The 23,672-nt window shown below is 43.8% G+C and overlaps 1 protein-coding gene across 1 annotated transcript in view; it reads left to right on the top strand.

Moving 5' to 3' along the window:
* Positions 1-23,672, top strand: part of UNC13C (unc-13 homolog C) — a 134,452-nt gene that overhangs the window by 39,112 nt on the left and 71,668 nt on the right. The window contains exons 8-10 of the mRNA XM_067471209.1: positions 4,991-5,210; positions 8,271-8,498; positions 20,070-20,211. Of these exons, the coding sequence (XP_067327310.1) occupies positions 4,991-5,210; positions 8,271-8,498; positions 20,070-20,211 (590 nt within the window). The remainder of the gene's footprint in view (positions 1-4,990; positions 5,211-8,270; positions 8,499-20,069; positions 20,212-23,672) is intronic.

Raw genomic sequence — 23,672 nt, 5'->3', positions numbered from 1 at the left:
TAATATGTTTCTGAGGCTCCTGGTAGACAGAATAAGCATGGTATAAATAGTAATAATAATAATAATAATAATAATAATAATAATAATAACAATAAGAATAACAAAGTCTCTTTGAGTCTCCTTGTGGAGACTCAAAGCAAAGTATTGATTAATAATGATAATAATAATAATAATAATAATAATAATAATGTCTCTGAGTCTCCTTATGGAGAGAAAAAACAAGGTATAGATACTACTACTAATAATAATATGTTTCTGAGGCTCCTGGTAGACAGAAAAAGGATGGTATAAATAATAATAATAATAATAATAATAATAATAATAATAATAATATGTTTCTGAGGCTCCTGGTAGACAGAAAAAGGATGGTATAAATAATAATAATAATAATAATAATAATAATAATAATAATAATATGTTTCTGAGGCTCCTGGTAGACAGAAAAAGCATGGTATAAATAGTAATAATAATAATAATAACAATAACAATAAGAATAACAAAGTCTCTTTGGGTCTCCTTGTGGAGAGAAAAAGCAAAGTATTGATTAATAATAATAATAATAATAATAATAATAATGTCTCTGAGTCTTCTTATAGAGAGAAAAAACAAGGTATGGATACATAATAATAATAATAATAATAATAATAATAATATGTTTCTGAGGCTCCTGGTAGACAGAAAAAACATGGTATTAATAATAATAATAATAATAATAATAATAATAATAATAATGTCTCTGAGTCTTCGTATAGAGAGAAAAAACAAGGTATAGATATATAATAATTATAATAATAATAATAATAATAATGTCTCTGAGTCTTCGTATAGAGAGAAAAAACAAGGTATAGATATATAATAATAATAATAATAATAATAATAATAATAATAATGTCTCTGAGTCTCCTTATGGAGAGAAAAAAATAGGTATAGATAGTACATAATAATAATAATAATAATAATAATAATAATAATAATAATAAGTATAAGTTTCTGAGGCTCCTGGTAGACAGAAAAAGCATGGTATAAATAATAATAATAAAATAATAATAATGTCGCTGAGTCTTCTTATGGAGAGAAAAAGCAAACTATTGATTAATAATAATAATAATAATAATGTCTCAGTCTTCTTATAGAGAGAAAAAACAAGGTATAGATATAATAATAATAATAATAATAATAATAATAATAATATGTTTCTGAGGCTCCTGGTAGACAGGAAAAGCAAGGTATAAATAATAATAATAATAATAATAATAATAATAACAACAACAATAATAAAGTCTCTTTGAGTCTCCTTGTGGAGAAAAAAAAGCAAAGTATTGATTATTATTATTATTAATAATAATAATAATAATAATAATAATGCCTCCGAGTCTCCTTATGGAGAGAAAAAACAAGGTACAGATACTACATAATAATAGTAATAGTAATAGTAATAGTAATAGTAATAATAATAATAATAATAGTAATAATAATAATAATAATAATAATAATATGTTTCTGAGGCTCCTGGTAGACAGAAAAAGCATGGTATAAATAATAATAATAATAATAATAACAACAACAACAACAACAACAACAACAACAACAACAACAAAAAGAGAGTAAAATAATAAAAAACCTAAGCCTAAAAAAGGGACTAAAAAACCTGGCTTATGCTCAAGTATATAGAGTAACTTGTCCTGCATGCAGATGTAACTTCCTTGAACGCACTCTCTCCAAATGACAGAGAGTGTCTTGATATCTGTTTGTCATTCCGCTGCTTCCTCGGCCCTTTGGGAAGCGCTGCTCCGGCGTCGTCCGTATCGATTGGAGGCGAGCCTAAAATTCCTTGGCAAGGAGGCTTATTGATTGTTCTCTGCTGGCTAATTTTATTTCCCTTCTTACTCTTGGAAATAGAACATCCGTTTCTTTTTTTAAACTCTGAGCCGGGTTGTTTTCGCTGGGCCGGGGCCTCTGGGGCCGAGAGCGGCAGGCAAACCAAACTGACCATGCCCGGGAGACATGCGCTTGGCCTCTCTCTGTTGGGTAGCTTCAGAAAGGCAGATCAGCAGCCGCAACAGTTTAGCAGATCTGAAGCTTCTTGAGCACAGCAGTAGAGCAGATTCTATTTATTTATTGTGTCAGACACCAGTTGAAGGGGCAGTTGTAATGTATTTAAATACAAAGTTTGACCAGTATCTGGCCCCTTGGAGTGCCTCTGGTGTTGCCGGAAGAAGGTCCTCGCTTGTGCAGGGTGCATTGCAGCAGGTGGTCAGCGGTTTGCTCTTCTCCGCACTCGCATACCGAGGATTCCACTTTGTGGCCCCATTTCTTGAGGTTGGCTCTGCATCTCGTGGTGCCAGAGCGCAGTCTGTTCAGTGCCTTCCAAGTCGCCCAGTTTTCTGTGTCTCTCATTGGGTATCAGCCATTGATTGAGGTTCCTGGTTTGAGCCTGCCACTTTTGGATTCTCGCTTGCTGAGGTGTTCCAGCGAGTGTCTCTGTTGATCTTAGAAAATTATTTCTTGATTTAAGTCGTTGACGTGCTGGCTGATACCCAAACAGGGGATGAGCTGGAGATGTCTCTGCCTTGGTCCTTTCACTATTGGCTGCTACCCCCTGCCACTTTTGGACTCTCGCTTGCTGAGGTGTTCCAGCGAGTGTCTCTGTTGATCTTAGAAAATTATTTCTTGATTTAAGTCGTTGACGTGCTGGCTGATACCCAAACAGGGGATGAGCTGGAGATGTCTCTGCCTTGGTCCTTTCACTATTGGCTGCTACCCCTGCCACTTTTGGACTCTCGCTTGCTGAGGTGTTCCAGCAAGTGTCTCTGTAGATCTTAAAAAACTATTTCTAGATTTAAGTCGTTGGCGTGCTGGCTGATATCCAAACGGGGGATGAGCTAGAGATGTCTCTGCCTTGGTCCTTTCACTATGGGTTTGCCACTTCCCGGCGGATGTCAGGTGGGGCAATATTATTTATTTATTATTTATTTACTTGACTTGTATACTGCTCTTCTCAGCCATCAGGCGACTCAGAGTGGTTAACAACCAGTATCAGCAACACAGTACAAAATCATCAGTCATTGAAAACAGTAGTATCAATTAATTAACATCAAAAACATCAGTGCAACAATACAGCAAAACAACAATCCATCACGTCTCATCAATACCAGCTAATCAGTGTAATTTCTTCCGTGGTGTAGGGCGCAGACACCCCGTGATAATGCAGCATGTCTCATTAAGAGCCACATCCACTGTTTTAGCGTGGTGAGATGCGTACTCAGCAGCAGAGTAGCATAGCGCAAGGGCAGATGTCTTCACTGTGTCTGGTTGTGATCCCCAGGTTGTGCCAGTCAGCTTTCGTATGATATTGTTTCTAGCGCCCACTTTTTGCTTGATGTTCAGGCAGTGCTTCTTGTAGGTCAGAGCACGGTCCAGAGTGACTCCCACACTCCACCCGAAAGGACTCCCTTCCCCTCTTTCCTCCCTCCCTTTCTTTCCTTATCTGCCTTCCTTCCCCTTCCTTTCCTCCCCTCCTCCTTCCTTCCTGTCCATCCCTCCTTCCTTCTCCTTCCTTTCCTTCTTTCCCTCCTTCCCTTCCTTCCTGGCCCTCCTTTCTTCTTCCTTTCCTTCCTTCCTTTCCTCCCTCCCTTCGTTTCCTCCTTTTCCCTTTCTTCATTTCCTTCCCCTTCATTTCCTTCCCTCCCTCATTTCTTCACCCCCTCCTTCCTTTCCCTCCTTCCTTCTCCTTCCTTTCCTTCCTTCTTTCCTTCCTTTCCTCCTTTCTTTTCCTTCCCTTTTTCCCTCCTTCCCTTCCTTCCTGTCCCTCCTTTCTTCTTCCTTTCCTTCCTTTCCTTCTTTCCTTCTTTTCCTTCTTCCCTCCCTTCCTTTCCTCCTCCTTTCCCTTTCTTCATTTCCTTCCCCTTCATTTCCTTCCCTCCTTCCTTTCTTCACCCCTCCTTCCTTTCCCTCCTTCCTTCTCCTTCCTTTCCTTCCTTCCTTTCTTCCTTCTTTCCTTCCTGTCCCTCCTTCTTTCTTATCCTTTCATTCTTTCCCTCTTTCCTTCCTTCTTCCTTTCCTTCTTTCTATGTAAGATATAAATACAATATTTTATATATTGTTATATAGATTACTATATAATATGTTACATATATATATATATAATATTACTATATAATACAAATTAAATGGAAAGGATAGTCAAGAAGTGAGGGAAAGAGGGAAGGAATGAAGGAGGGAAAGGGGGAAGGAGACAAGGAGGGAGGGAAAGAAGAAAAAGGAAAGAAAGAAAGATAGAGAAGCAAGGAAGGAGAGAAGGAAGTAACAAAGTGAAAGGAAAAAGAGAGGGAAAGAAGGAGAGAAGGAACAAAAGACAGGGAAGGAAAGGGGGAAGGAAGGAAGGAGACAAGGAGGGAGGAAAAGAAGAAAGGAAAGGAAGAAAGATAGAGAAGCAAGGAAGGAGAGAAGGAAATAAAAAAGTGAAAGGAAAAATAGAGGGAAAGGAGAGAAGGAAGAAAAGACAGGGAAGGAAGGAGAGAAGGAAGGAAGGAAGGAAGGAGAGAAGGAAATAAGAAAGTGAAAGGGAAAAGAGAGGAAAAGAAGGAGAGAAGGAATGAAAGAGAAAAAGAGGGAGGGAAGGAAGGAAGGATGCAACCAAAGAACAAAGAAGGGGGGAAAGAAACAGGTAGAGATGGAAGAAAGAAGAGAAATAGGAAGGGAAAGAAATAGAGGAAAGGAAGGAAGGAAGGAAAGGCTCCTCCTAAAGACTGCCAATGTTAGGGTGTGCCTGATGTCCTTGGGAAGTGAGTTCCAGAGTCGGGGGGCCACCACCGAGAAGGCCCTCTCCCTCGTCCCCACTAATCGAGCCTGCGAGGGAGGCGGGAGCGCGATGGGCCTTCCTTGCCAGCTGACTCCTCTGCCTACATCCTTGATGAGGACTACAACCTTGTGCAGGACGGTGTTGCATTCCATGGCTCTCTGACTCTGTTTCCCTTCCTTCCCTCCCCAGAAAATGCACGTGTTCAAGAAGACGCTGCAGGCGCTGATCTACCCGATGTCGTCCACCACCCCGCACTACTTCGAGGTCTGGACGGCCACGGCCCCCACCTACTGCTACGAGTGCGAGGGGCTGCTCTGGGGCATCGCCCGGCAAGGCATGCGCTGCACCGAGTGCGGGGTCAAGTGCCACGAGAAGTGCCAGGACCTGCTCAACGCAGACTGCTTGCAGAGTGAGTCTCGGGCAGGGAAGGGGCGCTTCTTCCTCCGGTTTCCAGGGTCCAGCTCTTGTCCGGACTGAGGGTTCGAGGGGCCAGTGGGTTGAATGAAAAGTAATGCCTCCACCTTCGTAACGCCTCAACAGATGGCAGTACTGGTATGCGGCAGGTACTGGCTTGTTCAGGAGACTCTCCTCTACAGTTCCATTTTGGCGGGAAGCCTTGGCATTGAACGGTTGTGTTGTTAAAGTGAAAAGTAATGCCTCCACCTTCGTAACTCCTCAACAGATGGCAGTACTGCTATGCGGCAGGTACTGGCTTGTTCAGGAGACTCTCCTCTACAGTTCCATTTCGGTGGGAAGCCTTAGCATTGAACGCTTGTGTTGTTAAAGTGAAAAATAATGCCTCTACCTTCGTAACTCCTCAACAGATGGCAGTACTGCTATGTGGCAGGTACTAGCTTGTTCAGGAGACTCTCCTCTACAGTTCCATTTTGGTGGGAAGCCTTAGCATTGAATGCTTCTGTTGTAAAAGTGAAAAATAATGCCTCCACCTTCGTAACTCCTCAACAGATGGCAGTACTGGTATGTGGCAGGTACTGGCTTGTTCAGGAGACTCTCCTCTACAGTTCCATTTTGGTGGGAAGCCTTAGCATTGAACGGTTGTGTTGTTAAAGTGAAAAATAATGCCTCCACCTTCGTAACTCCTCAACAGATGGCAGTACTGGTATGCGGCAGGGACTGGCTTGTTCAGGAGACTCTCCTCTACAGTTCCATTTTGGTGGGAAGCCTTAGCATTGAACGGTTGTGTTGTTAAAGTGAAAAGTAATGCCTCCACCTTCGTAACTCCTCAACAGGTGGCAGTACTGGTATGCGGCAGGGACTGGCTTGTTCAGGAGACTCTCCTCTACAGTTCCATTTTGGTGGGAAGCCTTAGCATTGAATGCTTCTGTTGTTAAAGTGAAAAGTAATGCCTCCACCTTCGTAACTCCTCAACAGATGGCAGTACTGGTATGCGGCAGGGACTGGCTTGTTCAGGAGACTCTCTTCTACAGTTCCATTTTGGCGGGAAGCCTTAGCATTGAACGGTTGTGTTGTTAAAGTGAAAAATAATGCCTCCATGTACTGGCTTGTTCAGGAGACTCTCCTCTACAGTTCCATTTTGGTGGGAAGCCTTAGCATTGAACGGATGTGTTGTTAAAGTGAAAAGTAATGCCTCCACCTTCGTAACTCTTCAACAGATGGCAGGACTGGTATGTGGCAGGTACTGGCTTGTTCAGGAGACTCTCCTCTACAGTTCCATTTTGGCAGGAAGCCTTAGCATTGAACAGTTGTGTTAACAACACAACCGTTCAATGCTAAGGCTTCCTGCCAAAAGTGCAAAGTATGGAACCCTGTGCAGACGGTTGATCAATGCGACTTACTTCCTCAACAGATGGCAGTACTGGTATGCGGCAGGGACTGGCTTGTTCAGGAGACTCTCCTCTACAGTTCCATTTTGTAGGGAAGCCTTAGCATTGAGCAGTTGTGTTGTTAAAGTGCAAAATATGGAACCCTGCACAGATGGTCAGTCAATGCTACTTCAGCAACATGCAGTCATTGAATTCTTGACAACAGAAGGTGTCACCCCAAAGGAGATCCATCAGAGAATCAAGAATGACATTAAGTCCAGTCGTGTCTGACTCAGGGCAGGGGGGGAGGGGGGTGGCTGGGTGTTCGTGCTTATCTCCATTTCTAAGCCCAAGAGCCGGCGTTGTCCATAGACACCTCCAAGGTCATGTGGCCGGTATGACTGCATGGAGCGCCGTTACCTTCCCACTGGAGCAGTACCTATTGATCTACTCACATTTGCATGTTTTCAAACTGTGTGTGCATATATTTGTGTATATGTGTTTATATACACAAATAGGAGAGGAGATTCCATCTGAACATGAGGAAGAACTTCCTGACTGTGAGAGCCGTTCAGCAGTGGAACTCTCTGCCCCGGAGTGTGGTGGAGGCTCCTTCTTTGGAAGCTTTGAAGCAGAGGCTGGATGGCCATCTGTCAGGGGTGATTTGAATGCAATATTCCTGCTTCTTGGCAGAATGGGGTTGGACTGGATGGCCCATGAGGTCTCTTCCAACTCTTTGATTGTAGGATTCTATGATTCTATGCATAAATGCACATGTGGTTATGCCGAAGCCCACAGTGGGTTAAACCGCTGAGCTGTTAAGCTTGCTAACCGGAAGGTTGCAGGTTCGAATCCGGGGAGCTGCATGAGCTCCCGCTGTTAGCAATTTGAAAACATGCATAAATCAGTTGCTGGGCATAATATGCATGTTTTCAAATTGCTAACAGCAGGAGCTCAAACCTAAATCAAAATCAAACCGAGCAATTTTATTATTTTATTTATTTATTTTTTGTCGTGTCAGGAGCGACTTGAGAGACTGCAAGTCGCTTCTGGTGTGAGAGAATTGGCTGTCTGCAAGGACGTTGCCCACGGGACGTCTGAATGTTTTGATATTTTGTCATCCTTGTGGGAGACTTCTCTCATGTCCCTGTATGAGGAGCTGGAGCTGACAGAGGGAGCTCATCCTGGCTCTCCCCGGATTTGAACCTGCGACCTGTCGGTCTTAAGTGCTGCCGGCACAGGGGCTTAACCCACTGCGCCACCGGGGGCTCCATCTAGCAATTTGAAAACATGCAAATGTGAGTAGATCAATAGGTACCTCTCCGCCATGCAGGCCACATGACTTTGGAGGTGTGTATGGACAACGCCGGCTCTTGGGCTTAGAAATGGAGATGAGCACCAACACCGCCCCCGCCCCCTCTCGAGTCAGACACTGGACTTAATGTCAACGGGAACAACGTGGTTATGTGCATGCATTGTAGTGTATTATTATTACTTTTTTGGCTTTTAAAGTCCCTTCCGCTGTGTTTTTCAGTGTTTTTATGAGTGATGGTCACTCGTTGGCCTGAGAGGTGTACTGTGTCCAAATTTGGTGTCAATTTGCTCAGTGGTTTTTGAGTTATGCTAGTCCCACAAACTAGTTGGGTTCCCTTTGTGTGGTGACGCCGCTCTCCCGTCCCTCTCAGGGGCCGCCGAGAAGAGCTCCAAGCACGGGGCGGAGGACAAGACCCAGAACATCATTGCGGCCATGAAGGACCAGATGAAGGTCCGCGAGAAGAACCACCCGGAGGTCTTTGAGATGATCTGGGAGACCTTCCAGATCCCCAAGGAGGACTTCGCCCAGCACCTGAAGGCCGCCAAGCAGAGCGTCCTGGAGGGGACCTCCAAGTGGTCGGCCAAGATCACCATCACCGGTGAGTCAACAGTATATTGATATCTATAGTTTTTGCACCAAGAGACCTCTACTTGGGGGCCCTCAGCTTGATTGGCATGGGCCAACTTTGGTCCTCCCTCCACGTGTTTTGGACTTTAACTCCCATAATTCCTAACAGCCTCAGGCCCCTTCCTTTTCCCCTCCTCTCCTTCCTTCCCTCTCTCTTTCCTTCCTTCTTTCACTTTTTTATTTCCTTCTCTCCTTCCTTCATTCTCTACCTTTCTTTCTTTCCTTCTTCCCTTCCCTCACTCTTTCTCTTTCTTCCTTTTTTCCTTCCTTCCCTCTTTTTCTTTCCCTTCTTCTTTCTTCCTTCTCTCCCTGTGTCTTTCCTTGCTTCCTTTGCTCTTTGGTTCTATCCTTCCTTCCTTCTCTGCCTCTTTCTCTCTTTCATTCCTTCTCTCCTTCCTTCTCTCTCTCTTTCCTTCCTTCCTTCACTTTTTTATTTCCTTCTCTCCGTTCTTCATTCTCTACCTTTCTTTCTTTCCTTCTTCCCTTCCCTCCCTCTTTCTCTTTCTTCCTTCTCTCCTTCCTTCTCTCTCTCTTTCCTTCCTTCTTTCACTTTTTTATTTCCTTCTCTCCTACCTTCCCCCTTATTCTTTCCTTCTTTCACTTTTTTATTTCCTTCTCTCTTTCCTCCATTCTCTACCTTTCTTTCTTTCTTTCCTTCTTCCCTTCCCTCCCTCTTTCTTCCTTCTCTCCCTTCCCTCTCTCTTTCCTTCCTTCTTTCACTTTTTTATTTCCTTCTCTCCTTCCTTCATTCCCTACCTTTCTTTCTTTCCTTCTTCCCTTCTCTCCCTCTTTCTCTTTCTTCCTTCCCTCTCTCTTTCCTGCCTTCTTTCACGTTTTTATTACCTTCCTTCTCTCCTTCCTTCATTCTCTACCTTTATTTCTTTTCTTCTTCCCTTCCCTCCCTCTTTCTCTTTCTTCCTTCTCTCCTTCCTTCCCTCTCTCTTTCCTTCCTTTTTCACTTTTTTATTTCCTTCTTTCCGTTCTTCATTCTCTACCTTTCTTTCTTTCCTTCTTCCCTTCCCTCCCTCTTTCTCTTTCTTCCTTCTCTCCTTCCTTCCCTCTCTCTTTCCTTCCTTTTTCACTTTTTTATTTCCTTCTCTCCTTCCTTCAGGTAGAGAACGAAGGAAGCAGAGAAGGAAATACAAAAGTGAAAGAAGGCAGGAAAGAGAGAGGGAAGGAAGGAAGAGAAAGAGGGAGGGAAGGGAAGAAGGAAAGAAAGAAAGGTAGAGAATGAAGGAAGGAGAGAAGGAAGGAAATACAAAAGTGAAAGAAGGCAGGAAAGAGAGAGGGAAGGAAGGAAGGAAGAGAAAGAGGGAGGGAAGGGAAGAAGGAAAGAAAGAAAGGTAGAAAATGAAGGAAGGAGGGAAGGAAATAAAAAGTGAAAGAAGGAAGGAAAGAGAGAGGGAAGGAAGGAGAGAAGGAATGAAAGAGAAAAAGAGGGAGGGGAGAGAAGAAGGAAAGAAAGAAAGGTAGAAAGTGAAGGAAGGAGGGAAGGAAATAAAAAAATGAAAGAAGGAAAGAGAGGGAAGGAAGGAAGGAAGAGAAAGAGGGAGGGGAGGGAAAAAGGAAAGAAAGAAAGGTAGAGAATGAAGGAAGGAGGGAAGGAAATAAAAAAGTGAAAGAAGGCAGGAAAGAGAGGGAAGGAAGGAAGAGAAAGAGGGAGTGAAGGGAAGAAGGAAATAAAGGTATAGAATGAAGGAAGGAGAGAAAGAAATAAAAAAGTGAAAGAAGGAAGGAAAGAGAGAGGGAAGGAAGGAAGAGAAAGAGGGAGGGAAGGGAAGAAGGAAAGAAAGAAAGGTAGAGAATGAAGAAAGGAGAGAAGGAAATAAAGAAGTGAAAGAAGGAAGGAAGAGAAAGAGGGAGGGAAGGGAAGAAGGAAAGAAAGAAAGGTAGAGAATGAAGGAAGGAGAGAAGGAAATAAAAAATGAAAGAAGGCAGGAAAGAGAGAGGGAAGGAAGGAAGAGAAAGAGAGAGGGAAGGGAAGAAGGAAAGAAAGATAAGTAGAGAATGAAGGAAGGAGAGAAGAAAATACAAAAGTGAAAGAAGGAAGGAAAGAGAGAGGGAAGGAAGAAAGAGAAAGGGGGAGAGAAGGGAAGAAGGAAAGAAAGAAAGGCAGAGAATGAAGGAAGGAGAGAAGGAAATAAAAAAGTGAAAGAAGGAAGGAAAGAGAGGGAAGGAAGGAGAGAAGGAAGAAAGGGAAAGAGGGAGGGAAGAAGGGAAGAAAGAAAGGTAAAGAATGAAGGAAGGAGAGAAGGAAATAAAAAGTGAAAGAAGGCAAGCAAGAGAGGGGGAAGGAAGGAAGAGAAAGAGGGAGGGAAGGGAAGAAGGAAAGAAAGAAAGGTAGAGAATGGAAGGAGAGAAGGAAATAAAAAAGTGAAAGAAGGAAGGAAAGAGAGAGGGAGGGAAGGAAGAGAAAGAGGGAGGGGAGGGAAGAAGGAAAGAAAGAAAGAAAGGTAGAGAATGAAAGAAGGAGAGAATGAAATAAAAAAGTGAAAGAAGGAAGGAAAGAGAGAGGGAAGGAAGGAGAGGAGGGGAAAAGGAAGGGGCCTGAGGCTGTTAGGAATGATGGGAGTTGAAGTCCAAAACACCTGGAGGGAGGACCAAAGTTGGCCCATGCCTAGCTTAGATTTCCGGCGGACAGGCAGCAATGGAATCGTGCTGCTCTTGATTGCCAGGATAATGAAAATAGCCAGCGCCTTGCGGCCGAGGCCGCACAGTATTCTGTACCTGTCACCAACGATGGCACCTGCCCAGCGACAGACACGAGCGGCTCGCTGTTTTCATTACCCCATCAATTATCCCTGTCAGATACAAGCCGGGAGAACCAAGCCCTCCTGGATCGTGAGAGGTCTGTCTGGCCAGAAAATATTTAATATCACGGTCTACGGACGTGGGGGGGAGGTCAGGAGTGGATTCCTCCCCCCCCCCCATCTTCTTCCTCTGCACTCCTTGTGCCATAATGGCAGTCCGCAGTCCGTCCCCCTCTTCCAAACTCCGTAGGTCCTTCTGCAGGATGTGATTGCTTTCCTCCCCTGGGAAGCCGTTGCTCCACATGCCGGTCTCCTCTGGGCTCGATGCGGCATCCGCTCCTCCTGCCAAGCCTGATTATTGCAGCAACCCGAGTCCGGCATCGGCACTGGGCAGGCGGCCCTCTTTGCGCGCCACAATCGGTTGGCTCCTTTGCATTTGAGATGCCCTGGGGCTCTTTGTGGGGGGGGGGGGGGGCGGCGATGATGCTGCAACCCTTCCTTCTGCTCAGCCCCCTTTATGAGGCAAATGGGGGGTGTGGGGGGGGGGGGGGGCTAAGCAGCCTGACAGTCTGGCTTTGTCATTTCCCTGCAAGTGCTAATCCATATCTGGGGGTGGATTATCAGTCGGGTCGCGAGGGGCTTTGGGCGCCTTGCATCCATGGGAAGAAGCCTACATCATTGGGGAAGCGGGGGGGGGGGGGGTCAGGTTGCGTTAAGAAGGTGGATGGAGGGCATCCCCGGATTCCTCCTCTCTCCCTTTGCGTTACCCTCCCACCAATTGGAAGCACACAATACATAATAATAACTAATAATAATAATAATAATAATAATAATAATACATAATAATAAAACATAATAATAATACTAATAATAATACTAATAATAATGGTGACGGCCGACAGGGAGCTCTGGCGTGGGCTGGTCCATGAGGTCACGAAGAGTCGGAGACGACTGAACGAATGAACAACAACAACTAATAATAATACATAATAATAATAATAATAATAATAATAATAACTGAGCCCCCGGATTCCTCCTCCCTCCCTTTGCATTACCCTCCCACCAATTAGAAGCACACAATACATAATAATAACTAATAATAATACATAATAATAATACATAATAGTAATAATAATAATAATAATACATAATAATAATACATAATAGTATAATAATAATACATACATACATACATACATAATACTAATAATACATAATAATAATACATAACAATAATACATAATAATGACATAATAATAATATTACATAATAATAATAACATGATAACAATACTAATAATACATAATAATAATACATAATAAAAATACATAATAATAATGGAGCCCCCGGATTCCTCCCCCCTCCCTTTGCGTTACCCTCCCATCAATTGGAAGCACATAATACATAATATCTAATAATAATACATAATAATAATACATAATAGTATAATAATACATACATATATACATAATAATACTAATAATACATAATAATAATACATAACAATAATACATAATAATAACATAATAATAATAATACATAATAATAACATAATAGTAATAATACTAATAATAATACTACTAATAATACATAATAATACATAATACATAATAATAATACATAATAATAACGGAGCCCCCGGATTCCTCCTCCCTCCCTTTGCATTACCCTCCCACCAATTGGAAGCACACAATACATAATAATAACTAATAATAATACATAATAATAATACATAATAGTATAATAATAATACATACGTACATACATAATAATACTAATAATACATAATAATAATACATAACAATAATACATAATAATAACATAATAATAATAATACATAATAATAACATAATAGTAATAATACTAATAATAATACTACTAATAATACATAATAATACATAATACATAATAATAATACATAATAATAACGGAGCCCCCGGATTCCTCCTCCCTCCCTTTTCATTACCCTCCCACCAATTGGAAGCACATAATACATAATAATAACTAATAATAATACATAATAATAATACATAATAGTATAATAATAATACATACGTACATACATAATAATACTAATAATACATAATAATAATACATAACAATAATACATAATAATAACATAATAATAATAATACATAATAATAATAGTAATAATACTAATAATAATACTACTAATAATACATAATAATATAATAATAATAATACACAATACATAATAATAACGGAGCCCCCGGATTCCTCCTCTCTCCCTTTGCGTTACCCTCCCACCAATTGGAAGCACATAATACATAATAATAACCAATAATAATACGTAATAATAATAATACTAAAAAAATAATACATAATAATAATACATAATAATAACGGAGCCCCCGAATTCCTCCTCCCTCCCTTTGCATTACCCTCCCACCAATTGGAAGCACACAATACATAATAATAATACATAATAATAACACACAATACATAATAATAACGGAGCCCCCGGATTCCTCCCCCCACCTTTAGCGTTACCCTCCCACCAATTGGAAGCACACAATACATAATAATAACTAATAATAATACATTATAATAATAATACATAATAATAACATAATAACAATAATAATACATAATAATAATAATAATACATAATAATAATAATAACAACAACATAATAATACATAATAATAATAATAATAATACATAATAATAACGGAGCCCCTAATAGTAATAATACATAATAACATAATAACAATGATAATACATAATAATAATAATACATAATAATACATAATAATATTAATAATAATAATAATAATAACAACAACATAATAATAATACATAATAATAATAATAATAATAATACATAATAATAACGGAGCCCCCGGATTCCTCCTCCCTCCCTTTGCGTTACCCTCCCACCAATTGGGAGCACATAATACATAATAATAATAATACATAATAATAACATAATAATACATAATAATAATAATAATAATAATAATACTTTGATTACAGACGATTTGGTGGCTTCAGTTGAAGCGAGGATGTGTGAGAACAGGCGCTTAACAATAACAGGTCTCTCAAACGAATTTCCTGACGTGTCGAGATCAGTGCTTTACAACATTGTTTCTGAACACCTAAAGTTTAGGGAACTGTGCTCCCGTTGGGTCCCGAAACTCCTAACAGAGGACCACAAAAACCAAAGATTGAGTGTATAATCAAATCAAATTGTCTGTAATCAAAGAAGGGCGACCGGAGCGGTCCTCATCATGGACGTTGTCACGGCCATCTTCGAATTGCCGTACCCACTTACGCACTTTGCTTTCACTCATAACAGTATCCCCGTACACTTCACAAATCTGTCGATGGATTTCTGCAGCAGGCAGGTTCCTTGCTGACAAAAACCGTATTATCACTGAGCGAACCTCGCATATGGAGGGTGAGTTGAGAGTCTTAAACATTTTTAAAGCACAGAACAGAACCGTACAAGTTAGCTACAGAGCGGAAACTGAGCACAGTTGTTCCCGAGGCATGCACGTGCTCGTTGCGGTATGCGCACGAACTACTAGTGTCTACAACAAAACGGACCTTACTTTAAAAATATCCCTCGTATCTCATCATTGAGTCTCAACCAATTGCAACCTAGTTTGCGGCAGTCACAGAAACGAAGTTTCTGGAGTAGAACACCTCCTTTCAAAATAAGGTCCGCACAATTAAACAGGAAACAACACTTTCAAACCAGGAACAGGAAATTTGTCCAATTGGGTTACATAGTGTAATGGGGAGCCCACCAATGGAGCCTTTGGCTGCTGCACCTCTTGCCTTTGTGAGCCCAGCAGACCTTGGCGGAGAGACTTGCCTTGTTATGAATTGTGACGGAGGAGACAAGCGTTGTATTTACGGCACACAAATGGAGGCCAGCGACTGTAAATCTTGCCTTCTTGGGAAGCGGAGCTTGTGCTTTCCGTCTCTCTCCATCCAGAAGTAGTTTAATTTACTACGTTAGCAAAAGTGGCATCATGACACTATGGCATTTGGACTCCTTTGTCCTTTGAGGCCTCCTGTTGAGGCTCAGCAGCAAGATACTGGGGGTGCTGGGGATTCTGTCTCGGAAGGTGGGGGAAGTGGGGGCCAAAGGATGATCCAAACAATTACCGTCCGGTCAGCCTCACGTCGATACCAGGCAAGATTCTGGAAAATATTGTCAAGGAAGTGGTCTGCAAACACTTAGAAACAAATGCGGAAATCCTGAGCAGCATTCCGTGGACACAGATACTAAAAGACAAGGGAGTTACGGATGGATGGGAGTTTTTCAAGAGTGAAATACTCAAGGCGCAATTGCAAACAGTGCCAACAAAGAGGACAAATAAGACAAATGCAAGGAAGCCAGAATGGATGTCCAAAGAACTTCTAACTGTGCTAAGACTCAAAAGAGACATGCCCAAGAAGTGGAAAAAGGGAGAAATCACCAAAGAAGAATTCAAACAAATAGCCAACTCCTGTAGGGAAAAGGTTCGCAAGGCTAAAGCATAAAACGAGCTCAGGCTTGCCAGGGACATTTAAAACAATAAAAAGGGCTTCTTTTCTTATGTCAGAAGAAAAATGACCTCTTTGGGGAGAAGATGGGGCAATGCTGACAGGGAGTGATAGGGAAAAGGCAGAATTACTTAATGCCTTCTTTGCCTCGGTTTTCTCACAAAAACAAAGTCATCTCCAACCTCAGCAAGATGGAGTGGATGAGGGATTAGAGGACATCCAACGCCAAATTGGGAAACAAGTCGTCCAGGAATACCTGGCCGCTCTAAATGAGTTCAAGTCCCCTTTCAGGGCCAGCTCAACGACATCCAAGAGTATTGAAGGAACTAGCGGAAGTCATTTCGGAACCATTAACAATCATCTTTGAGAGTTCTTAGAGAACGGGAGAAGTTCCAGCAGACTGGAGGAGGGCCAATGTGGTCCCAATCTTCAAGAAGGGAAAAAAGGATGACCCAAACAATGACCAATGTCCGGTCAGCCTCACGTCCATACCAAGCAAGATTCTGGAAAAATATTGTGAAGGAAGTGGTCTGCAAACACTTAGAAACAAATGCGGTCATCACTAATAGTCAACATGGATGTATCAAAAACAAGTCAGGCTCATCTGATCTCTTTTTTCGATAGAGTTACAAGCTGGGTAGATGCGGGGAATGAAGTGGATGGAGCATACCCAGATTTCAGGAAGGCCTTCTTTGACAAGGTCCCCCATGACCTTCTGGCAAGGAAACGAGTCCAAGGTGGGCGAGGCAAAACTACGGTGAGGTGGATCTGGAATTGGTTAAGTGGACGAACCCAGAGGGTGATTCTCCCCAATGCTTCCTCTTCATCCTGGAAAGAAGTGACGAGTGGAGTGCCACCAGCAGGGTTCCGTCCTGGGCCCGGTCCTCTCCAAGATCTTGATTCATGACTTAGATGAAGGGCTAGAAGAAAGGATCATCAAGTTTGCAGACGGGACCAAATTGGGAGGGAGAGCCAAGACTCCAGAGGACAGGAGCAGGATTCAAAACGATCTCGACAGATTAGAGAGATGATTGGCCAAAACTAACAAAATGAAGTTCAACATGGACAAATGCAAGAGACTCCACTTAGGCAGAAAAAAACGAAATGCAAAAAAACAGGATGGGGGACGATGAGGCCTGGCTCGAGAGCAGTACGTGTGAAAAAGATCTGGGAGTCCTCGTCGACAGCAAGTTAAACATGAGCCAGGAATGTGATGTGGCGACAAAAAAAGCCAATGGGATTTTGGCCTGCATCAATAGGAGCCTAGTGTCTATATCTAGGGAAGTCATGCTCCCCATAGTCTATTCTGCTTTGGTTAGACCACTTTACCTGGAATATTGTGTCCAATTCTGGGCACCACAATTGAAGAGAGATATTGACAAGCTGGAATGTGTCCAGAGGAGGGCGACTCAAATGATCAAGGGTCTGGAGAACAAGCCCTATGAGGAGCGGCTTAAGGAGCTGGGCATGTTTAGCCTGAAGAAGAGAAGGCTGAGATGAGATGTGATAGCCATGTATAAATACGTGAGAGGAAGCCACAGGGAGGAGGGAGCAAGCTTGTTTTCTGCTTCCTTGGAGACTAGGACACGAAGCAATGGCTTCAAACTCCAAGAAAGTGTCACAGTGAGACCCTGGGGTCTATGCACAGCGGAATTGAGGTTACCAGATCACACAGACACAAAACAGGACTCACTGCAGTTTTCATTTTCAAAAATAACAAAGTTTACTTAGCACGGTCTACTTCCAAGCGGGCTACATCATGAAGACTACAAAGCACAGCACACACAACAGTTTCCAGAACATCTGCTTATCTCATTTCTCTCTGGCTGGATCCTCCCTTTTTCTTCCCAGGCAGGAAAATGTGTTATCTAACTTCTGTCAAGGTCTTTACTCTCTCTGCCTCTAGCAACAACAATTCTAGCATACAATTGAACATAACTGAATCCATTTTGAATACATATGAACACCATTGTTAAACATATTGAAGCACATTGAAAAACAAACATGCATACTTTCAATAATCCTGACAGAAATTTATTTATTTATTTAGCAATTTTGTATTTAGCAATTCTCCCCTCTATCGGGGGACTCGAGCCGGTTTCCAACAATAAAATCACAAAACAATCATTAAAAACATCATATAACATATTCAATTTAAAACATTATAAGAGCAAAATGCAATCACATAATAACAATGGTCAGTCGTCATAGTGAATTCGTTGTCCATCATTCATCGTCATCTATCCGATCACAGAAATATTGATTCACTCGTCAAAAGCCAAACCCCATAGCCAGGTTTTCACCTGTTTTCTGAATGACAGAATGGAGGGGGCAGTTCTGATCTCCAGTGGGAGAGAGTTCCAGAGTCGAGGGGCCACCACCGAGAAGGCCCTGTCACTCGTCCCCACCAGACGCACCTGACAGGCCGGTGGGACCGAGAGCAGGGCCCCTCCAGATGATCGTAACAACCTAGGAGATTCCATCTGAACATGAGGAATAACTATCTGACTGTGAGAGCCGTTCAGCAGTGGAACTCTCTGCCCCGAAGTGTGGTGGAGTCTCCTTCTTTGGAAGCTTTTAAACAGGGGCTGGATGGCCATCTGTCAGGGGTGATTTGAATGCAATATTCCTGCTTCTTGGCAGAATGGGGTTGGACTGGATGGCCCAGGAGGTCTCTTCCAACTCTTTGATTCTATAATTCTATGATTTAATCAACTACCAAACTTGCAAACTTTGTGTTTTGTTTGTTTGTTTGTTTGCTAAAAATGCAATACAACTGTTTGGTTTGCTCCTGACACAATAAATAAAAAAATAATAACTCCCTGTTATTGAGAGTGCACTATGTTTGGAACCCGGCTCAATGAGGTGTGTGTATGTAATGCCATGAGAGTCCCAGTCGGGATGACGGATGGGAGAGTCAACTTACGGTCAGGGGCGGCTCATCCATTACGCGAAGTAAGCGGTCGCAGAACACTTTTTTTTTTGCCAGGGGCGCAGAGGCACCTCTGTAAATGCCCCTCGACCGCCACTTGAGGAGCACTCCCTCAGCTCACAACAGCCCTAGCAGTCCGGGGGGAGCCTCGGCTTTCTTGCCTCGCTGCCGGGCGATCCTCTTCCCAAAGGGGCCGGGCCCTTGAGCCTCGCCTAGCCCCTCTCGGTCCTACTCCACCCGGCCACCGGGTGTGCGAGCAGAGCCAGCGCTCAATCGTTCTCTGCATTCGATCCCTTCCCCATGACCGGCTCCCTTTCCCAATCCCCCGGCACTCCACCTGCTCCCTTTCTCGATCCCCCGGCGCTCCACCCGCCTCCTCTCCTCTCACCAATTCGCGGGTGGGCCATGAGGTGGATCCGCCGCGCCTGGCCCGCTTTGGGTCCGGAGGCGTGTCTGAAGACCCCAGTGTGCGCACCAAAAGTCGCCTCTTCTCCTGACTTTCTCTTCAGCCATTGGGACCAAGAGAGAGAGAGAGAGAGAGAGACCCTCCGGCTGGAGGTATCTCCCACCTCCACTCCCTCCTTTGTTTTTGCACCTACCTTCAGGAAAGGTGGGCATCTCTACCTCTCTCTCTCTCTCTCTCTCTTGGTCCCAATGGCTGAGGAGAAAGTCAGGAGAAGAGGTGACTTTTGGTGCACACGCCGGGGTCTTCAGGCACGCTTCCAGACCCAAAGCGGGCCAGGCAAGGGAGCAAGTGCGGCAAGTGTAGTTACTGGAATGTATAGTTCACCTACAATCAAAGAGCATTCTGAACTCCACCAATGATGGAATTGAACCAAATATGGCACACAGAACTCCCACGATGAACAGAAAATATATATCAATGATTAGGTTCTTGTAGGTTTTTTCAGGCTATAGGGCCATGTTCTAGAGGCATTTCTCCTGACGTTTCACCTGCAGCTATGGCAAGCATCCTCAGAGGTAGTGAGGTCTGTTGGAAATAGGAAAATGGGTTTATATATCTGTGGAATGACTGGGCTGGGGCAAAGAGCTCTCTGCTGAAGCTAGGTGTGAATGTTTCAACTGACCACCTTCATTAGCATTTGAAGGCTTGGCTGAGCCTGGGAAAATGTTCTGTTGAGAGGTGTTAAGATGTGCCTGGTTGTTTCCTCTCTGCTGTTTTGCTGTTGTAATTTTAGAGTTTTTTAATACTGTTAGCCAGATTTTGTTCATTTTCATGGTCTCCTCCTTTATATCAATGATTGGTTGGTTGCTGTTTGCTTACCGTTGAAAATTACCTTTGGCCGCCTCTGCTTACGGTGTCCTTTCTCCCATTCTGCAGTGGTGTGTGCCCAGGGACTGCAGGCCAAGGACAAGACTGGCTCCAGCGACCCCTACGTGACGGTGCAGGTTGGCAAGACCAAGCGCAGGACCAAGACCATCTTCGGGAACCTGAACCCCACCTGGGAGGAGAAGTTCTTCTTGTGAGTAGCCCTCCGGGCTGTGGCTGTGGGTCGTATGGATACGGAGGGAGGTTTGAGGGAATAAGCAGAAGGAGAGAGAAGCCCCGATGGGGGAGAAGCAAGACCTTCTTGGGGCGAGTGGGAATTGAGGGGGCTTCCTCCTTGGACTGCAAGAGAAGACCCCAAAATGCAACTGTGGAAGGTTTCCTTGCACGGCTGGGTCTGTGTGTGTGTGTGGAGAGGCAGCCAGGCTTCCAATGAGTCTCCGCCTGAGAAGAGCAGGGATCTCTTTGTTGCAGGTTTGTATGTTTATTTATTTAGGTGAGATAATTCAAGGTGTAGGTTCTCATCTACAAAGCCCTGAATGGTTTGGGACCCGCCTACCTGCGTGACCGCATCTCTCTATACGAACCCATATGATCTCTTCGATCATCTCGCGCTCCCACCTGTATTGCAAGCGCGATCGGTGGGGACGAGAGGGAGGGCCTTCTCGGTGGTGGCCCCTCGACTCTGGAACTCACTTCCTAAGGACATCAGGCATGCCCCAACTCTGGCAGTCATAGAATCATAGAATCAAAGAGTTGGAAAAGACCTCCACAATATTCCCTATCCCCTGTCAGTATTGCCCCATCTTCTCCTCGAAGAGGCCCTATCGGCTCCCTGTTTTTCCTTTTTCTAGTGACATAAGAAAAGAAGCCCTTTTTGTTGTTTTTAATGTCCCTGGCAAGCCTGAGCTCGTTTTGTGCTTTAGCCTTGCGGACCTTTTTCCTACAGGTGTTGGCTATTTGTTTGCAATCTTCTTTGGTGATTTCTCCCTTTTTCCACTTCTTGTGCATGTCTCTTTTGTGTCTAGAAGTCTTTAGGAGGAACTTGAAGACGTGGTTGTTCCAGTGTGAATAATGATCCCATAGCACTTTGTCCTCCAAAGCATTTTATATTGTTTAGGTCTGCTTGTATGTTTCCACAAAGGCCCCATCACCTTTTTGCCCATGTCCAGCATTATTTTAAATTTTTTAATTAGATTTGGTCTACCCATAGATTTTAAAGTGTGTTGTCCTATTGTTAATGCTTATGTTACTGTTTTACTGTCTCGTTTGAATTTAATTGCTTGTATTGTTGTTGTTATTGCGTGTATTGTTGTATTCTGGGCGTGGCCTCATGTAAGCCGCACCGGGTCTAACCCAGTCCCAGTTTCTGAGTATAAAACCCCTTCAAAATGCAAACATTAGACCTTCAAACTGAACCCAGCTCTAAAACTCATGGCTCCATAGTTCTTAAATAGGAAGGTGTCTGTAATGGGCTTTGTGTTACTTGCCTTGCGGCGTTCCAAAAGGAGAGCCAGTGCCCCTTTCAGTTTGAGATGGTTGAAAAGAAGCTCTCCGAAGCTCTAGGTGCTCTTACTGCCTATTACAGGGAAAACCAGCTGATCCCTAACCCATCCAAAACACAGACTTGTGCCTTTCACCTTAAGAACAGACAAGCATCCCGAGTTCTGAGGATTATGACCTGGGAAGGAATCCCACTGGAGCATTGCAGCGCACCCAAAGACCTGGGATTAGTCACTCTGGACCGTGCTCTGACCTACAAGAAGCACTGCCTGAACATCAAGCAAAAAGTGGGCGCTAGGAAGAATATCATACGAAAGGTGACTGGCGCAACCTGGGGATCACAACCAGACACAGTGAAGACATCTGCCCTTGCGCTGTGCTACTCTGCTGCTGAGTACGCATGCCATTGCCTGAACATCAAGCAAAAAATGGGTGCTAGAAACAATATCATACGGAAGCTGACTAGCACAACCTGGGGATCACAACCAGACACAGTGAAGACATCTGCCCATGCGCTGTGCTACTCTGCTGCTGAGTACGCATGCCCAGTGTGGAACACATCTCACCACGCTAAAACAGTGGATGTGGCTCTTAATCAGACATGCCGCATTATCACGGGGTGCCTGCGCCCTACACCACTGGAGAAATTACACTGCTCAGCCGGTATTGCACCACCTGACATCCGCCGGGAAGGAGCAGCCAATAGTGAAACTATAGTTCAAACTACAAGAGAGGAGATTCCATCTGAACATTAGGAAGAACTTCCTGACTGTGAGAGCCGTTCAGCAGTGGAACTCTCTGCCCCGGAGTGTGGCGGAGGCTCCTTCTTTGGAAGCTTTTAAGCAGAGGCTGGATGGCCATCTGTCAGGGGTGATTTGAATGCAATATTCCTGCTTCTTGGCAGAATGGGGTTGGACTGGATGGCCCATGAGGTCTCCTCCAACTCTTTGATTCTATGATTCTATGAAAGGACCAAGGCAGAGACATCTCCAGCTCATCCCCTGTTTGGGTATCAGCCAGCACGTCAACGACTTAAATCTAGAAATATTTTTCTAAGATCTACAGAGACACTCGCTGGAACACCTCAGCAAGCGAGAGTCCAAAAGTGGCAGGCCCAAACCCAGAACCTCAATCAATGGCTGATACCAAATGAGAGACTCCCCCATGGGCACACAGAGGACTGGGCGACTTGGAAGGCGCTGAACAGACTGCGCTCTGGCCCCATGAGATGCAGAAATGGGGCCACAAAGTGGAATCCTTGACATGCGAGTGCGAAGAAGAGCAAACCACTGACCACCTGCTACAATGCAACCTGAGCCCTGCCACATGATGCACAAGGGAGGACCTTCTTGCGGCAACACCAGAGGCACTCCACGGGGACAGAGACTGGTCAAAGGACATTTAACCAACTACCAAGTTTGCAAAATCTGTGTGTTTGTTTTGTTCTGTTAGAATTGTAATACAATGGTATGGTTACTGATGACACGATAAATAAATCATAGAATCATAGAATCATAGAATCAAAGAGTTGGAAGAGACCTCATGGGTCATCCAGTCCAACCCCATTCTGCCAAGAAGCAGGAATATTGCATTCAAATCACCCCTGACAGATGGCCATCCAGCCTCTGTTTCAAAGCTTCCAAAGAAGTAGCCTCCACCACACTCCGGGGCAGAGAGTTCCACTGCTGAACGGCTCTCACAGTCAGGACGTTCTTCCTCGTGTTCAGATGGAATCTCCTTTGGTTCCTTGGTTCCTTCCGCCTCTGCGTGGTTGTCCCTGTCTGGGGGATTGGGACCGCGTTCTATGCCTTGACGCCCAGAGCCTTTGCAATCGAGCGGGCGTTTGTGTTCGCTGGCTCCTCCGGCGCCTGTCTTTCACTTGCCATCTGGCAGCCGGGAGCACGTCTGCCTGCTCGCTCCCCAAATCGGCAAATAAATGCTAATTACGTCAAGGAACACAAACAGTTGAGCTTTTGAAGCCTGCAAATTGCTCCTTTTGCCAAACGCCCGGGCCAATTGTGGGACTTGTCGTAAATCATGGCAAACAGATTAGAGAAATGGGCCAAAACTAACACAATGAAGGGTTCTTGTAGGGTTTTTTTGGGCTATATGGCCATGTTCTAGAAGCATTCTCTCCTGACGTTTCGCCTGCAT

Source organism: Anolis sagrei, chromosome 9 (genome assembly GCF_037176765.1).
Source record: "Anolis sagrei isolate rAnoSag1 chromosome 9, rAnoSag1.mat, whole genome shotgun sequence".
NCBI lineage: Eukaryota > Metazoa > Chordata > Lepidosauria > Squamata > Dactyloidae > Anolis > Anolis sagrei.
The sequence above is the reverse complement of the archived record's forward strand: the minus strand, read 5'-3'. Positions and strand labels throughout refer to the sequence as shown.